This window comes from Priapulus caudatus, unplaced genomic scaffold (genome assembly GCF_000485595.1).
Source record: "Priapulus caudatus unplaced genomic scaffold, Priapulus_caudatus-5.0.1 Scaffold1356, whole genome shotgun sequence".
Taxonomy (NCBI): Eukaryota; Metazoa; Priapulida; class Priapulimorpha; order Priapulimorphida; family Priapulidae; genus Priapulus; species Priapulus caudatus.
Window position 1 is genome coordinate 54,995 of NW_014578417.1, and position 4,138 is coordinate 59,132.

Consider the following 4,138-nt stretch of genomic DNA (forward strand, 5'->3'; position numbering starts at 1 on the left):
TATATATATATACATAGCTCCTAAGCGATGTAGTTGGTGTTCCGTTCAGGAAGGTACTTTAGAACGTATTGTTAATGTAATCGCCGATGATGCAATATAAATCTAATGTTACATGATGTAACTGTATAATGTAATGTTATATAAATAACGTGATGCATTACAATAATGTTTACCGATGATATAATGCAATTATATAAAATCATTACATTGTCAAACTATATGTAACGTAATGTAAACATTGAGACGTAACGTAATGCAAATATATAACATAATTATATTGTCAAACTCATATAATAATAATTATATTGTCAACGTATTAAAACACAAAACGTGACGTAATACAAAGATGGCCGACATTAACGTTGTCCTTGTGTTTTCAGGCCGGCCGGCGGCTTCGCGCCACCGCCGCCCGTGGCGGCAGCACCCTCGCAGCCGAGCCCCAGCGCTGCTGCAGCGCCCTCTAGCTGGCGTCCGACGCAGCCCGCGTCGGCGGGGTGGCGGCCGACGGCTGTCGCGCCGAAGCCCCATACTCCAGGTAGGACTCCGTGGTAGAGGGCGCTGTTGTCGTTGTTGTCGGCGGCGCACGCTAGGGGGGCGCTCACGTTGGTGGGGCACGTTCCCTGTGGCCGGGATGTGACGGGGGGGAGGGGGAGAGGGCGGGTAGAGGGGGGCACATTTTACAGGACGTCTCGTCAGCATATCATAATTGTTGGCAAAATTTGTTATATTGAATACCCTATATATATATATATATATATATATATAGAATTTAAAATAAGATTTTAAATAGCTGATGTATGTCTATTCATAAGAACTAAATTTTCAACCATCTCCGGTCTTGATCATTTGGTCATACTTACACAAAAATGATCCGAGGATGAGGGACATTTTAGGTTTACTTCCATATTGGCTAATTCATATTCTATAAAAAAATTCAGGTAGCAAGGGTAAGGGGTAGAAATCTTCAGGGTCTCTCCACTCTCATTTTCAATGACATATCAGGAAATGGGGGTTAGAGATGTGGTTAGTTGAGAGAGGGGGTAGGAGGGTCTGGGGATCGTGTGGCATGTGCCACGCCCGCGCGTGCGCTCCCCCGTCGCCCCCCACCGTCTCGCTCAGTGCAAAGCGGCATGAGGATGTCCAGATTCCCAATTCTCCCTCGCGAGAGCTCCTCCCCCTCGGTCATCGGTCGGCACACAGAGTATGTGCACCGTGTGCTGCTGCGTCAGTCAGCCAGTCGTCTGCGAGGCCAGTCTCCGTGGAAACGTCACCAGTGTGTCGCCAAGTCAATCGCTAAGTCAGTTGCTAAGTCAATCGTTAACTAAGTCATTAAGTCATTGGTTAAGTCTGCCGTTAAATCGCAGAGTCGTTAAGATGTTATGTTTGGGAGAAATGAGAGAAAAGAGTCTCTGAGACTTCACTGGGACTGGCTTCGTTGACGACCGATATTTGAGCAGCTCAAGGAGTGTTATTAATCTATTTATAATAATAATAATAATCAATATTAATAATAGTCATAATAATAACGGTAACGATAGTCATAATATCGCGGCGGTTTTATTTAGGAATGATTTTCTATTTTTTATTTCATCGCGAAAAGATATTTATTTTAAAATTCAAATCCTCGAACGAAGTCAAAGGGAAAAAAATCAAAATTGTGAACGCGCTCAAAAAGTCCGAACGGCCCAGTTTTAGTTCTTAACCTTGCTCAATAGGTGGCAGCATGGGTGCATGCCATGTGACGCCCCCATTGAGCAGTTTACGAACTAAGTCGAAATTCGTAAGCTAGCTAGATCGGTGCATTGTTACTGGATTGCACGAAAGCAGAGGCAGCCACGTGGCGTCTGTAAGATACGACACTGTCATGGCGGCAGATGCACACGATGCGTCGCCGGGTCACGTTGTCGCATTTTTGCGTCGGTGGTAGAGCATTGGTGCGTGCGTGCGTGCGTGCGTGCGTGTGTTTGTGCGCGCGTACGTGCATGCGTGCGTGCGTGCGTGTGTTCGTGCGCGCGTACGTGCTTACGTGCATGCGTGCGTGCGTGCGTGCGTGCGTGCAGTCACGGTGTGTTTGTGCCCGTATCCTGCTTGCGGTGGTGCGGGGGCTGTCGTGCATTGTCGTTCGTGTTTCTCTTTCGGTGATTGGTGAACTTTTATGCTGCTTCTGTGTGTCGCATTGTTTAATCGGAGATTTATGCTAAGCTTAGCGTAGCAATAGAGAGAGAGAGAAAGAGAGACAGAGAGGGAGAGTAGAGGGAGAGAGAAACAGAGCAACGATGGAGGTTTCTTTTCTGTTTTTGGGGTTACCTGTTTTGACGTGCTGGAACAACGAGATTGTATGCGTGACTGCGAGCATGAAATGCTGCACATCTCTTGGAAAGGAAGCTTCCAGTCAGATGATGATTGCCGTCTGCCCCCCTTCTCCTGCTCCACCTCCTCCTCCTCCCCTCCGTATCCTCTCCATCTTCCTGTTTCGACATCCGAACAGTTAGTGTGATTGATCATATTTTTTTTAAATGATACAGACATTTCATTGTAAAATAACTATAATTCAAAACTACACACATTATATATAGGAAAAATTGTTGGTTTATTTCAGTCCCAAAACGAGATCAAACCATACCGGGGTCCGACAAAAAACCTTTCCTTGCCAAACCCCCTGGGCTTCCTCGCTACATTTAAGATTTTCCCCAAACAACTTCAAAATATTTCTTACCACCTTACTTCATGTTTACTCAACCCGCTAATGGAGGTTTTGCACGTACAGCCGACTACATTAGCTAATGTAGCGTCCTCTGTCGGTGGCTGTGGGAACTAGTTCGCCTTTTGCCAGTCTGGTCGTAATATTGCGGCAGCAGTTTAAAATATTATCAATTTAATATGATCTTTTGTTGATATTGTCTACTACTGGCTCTAGTGAACATTCTCTTCCCGCACAGTAGTCATAGTGTAGTGCTTGACATTTTTCTGACTACAGCCTTTTGAAACCTTACCATGATGCAAAGGTCATAAGAGTCCCCTCCCCAAATAAATATTCAAAAAGTAAAGGATGACTTGATAAGTTCGCTTGGAGTAATTTGCATGGATAGAATCTTCTCTTGGTAGATGCAAATTCTGCAATCGCGAGGGTCTCAAGCGGAAATCCAACGCTCTCTGTTACGCTCGTAAAATTCTGCTACGATCTTCGCAGCTGTTGAAAGTTTTTTTGGATTTCTTTGATCCACGTTTTGCTTCTTTTATGATTGATATTTAAAACAGAACTTAGTCTGCCATCGCTCTGTGGATCTCCTGGCGCAAGGTGGCGAAGCTGGTGTCAGTCTAGGCTCTGTCGGAGCAGCTGTCGCAATGCATTATGCTTAGCTGGTGGTTGCAGAACTTCTGGTTCTAGACTGGCGCAACGTGAAAAGTTTCTCGCGCGTTTGTTTCGCGACTCGAAATGACGACGATTGTGTTGTTCATACGCATTGTTCTTTGCGTTTCAGTGTTGTTCGTACCTGTTGTCCCTTGCCGTTGCAGCAGGTGTGCAAGACTATTGCATTACACTGTTGTTCATACCCATCCATCATTGTTCACACGCGTTGTTCCTTATCATTGCAGCGGGATGTTCGTAAAAGCCAAACTCAAGATGCTGCCACTACCCCGTGTTCCTACCAACTCATCATTGTTCATACGCATTGTTAATTCACACTTGTTCATCATTGTTCATACGCATTGTTCTTTGTCATTGCAGCAGTGTGCAAGACTATTGCATTACACTGTTGTTCATATCCGTTCATCATTGTTCATACGCATTGTTCTTTGTCATTGCAGCAGTGTGCAAGACTATTGCATTACACTGTTGTTCATATCCGTTCATCATTGTTCATACGCATTGTTCTTTGTCATTGCAGCAGTGTGCAAGACTATTGCATTACACTGTTGTTCATATCCGTTCATCATTGTTCATACGCGTTGTTCTTTGTCGTTGCAGCGGTGTGTTCGTGAAGGCGAACGACAAGACCCTTCACCCTGACTGCTTCAACTGCACGACGTGCGGTTCGAACCTGAAGAACCAAGGTTACTGGGTTGTTGATGACAAGCTCTACTGCGAGGTACACTACCGTGCCAAGACCGTCAGGTGAGTTGCTGCCATCACCAC

The 4,138-nt window shown here is 45.3% G+C and overlaps 1 protein-coding gene across 1 annotated transcript in view; it reads left to right on the top strand.

Moving 5' to 3' along the window:
- The window catches only part of LOC106816350 (PDZ and LIM domain protein Zasp-like), a gene marked incomplete at its 5' end in the record, with an annotated part of 38,018 nt that overhangs the window by 18,239 nt on the left and 15,641 nt on the right, over window positions 1–4,138 (top strand). Inside the window, one exon of the mRNA XM_014820928.1 lies at window positions 3,971–4,117. Within this exon, the coding sequence (XP_014676414.1) occupies window positions 3,971–4,117 (147 nt within the window). The remainder of the gene's footprint in view (window positions 1–3,970; window positions 4,118–4,138) is intronic.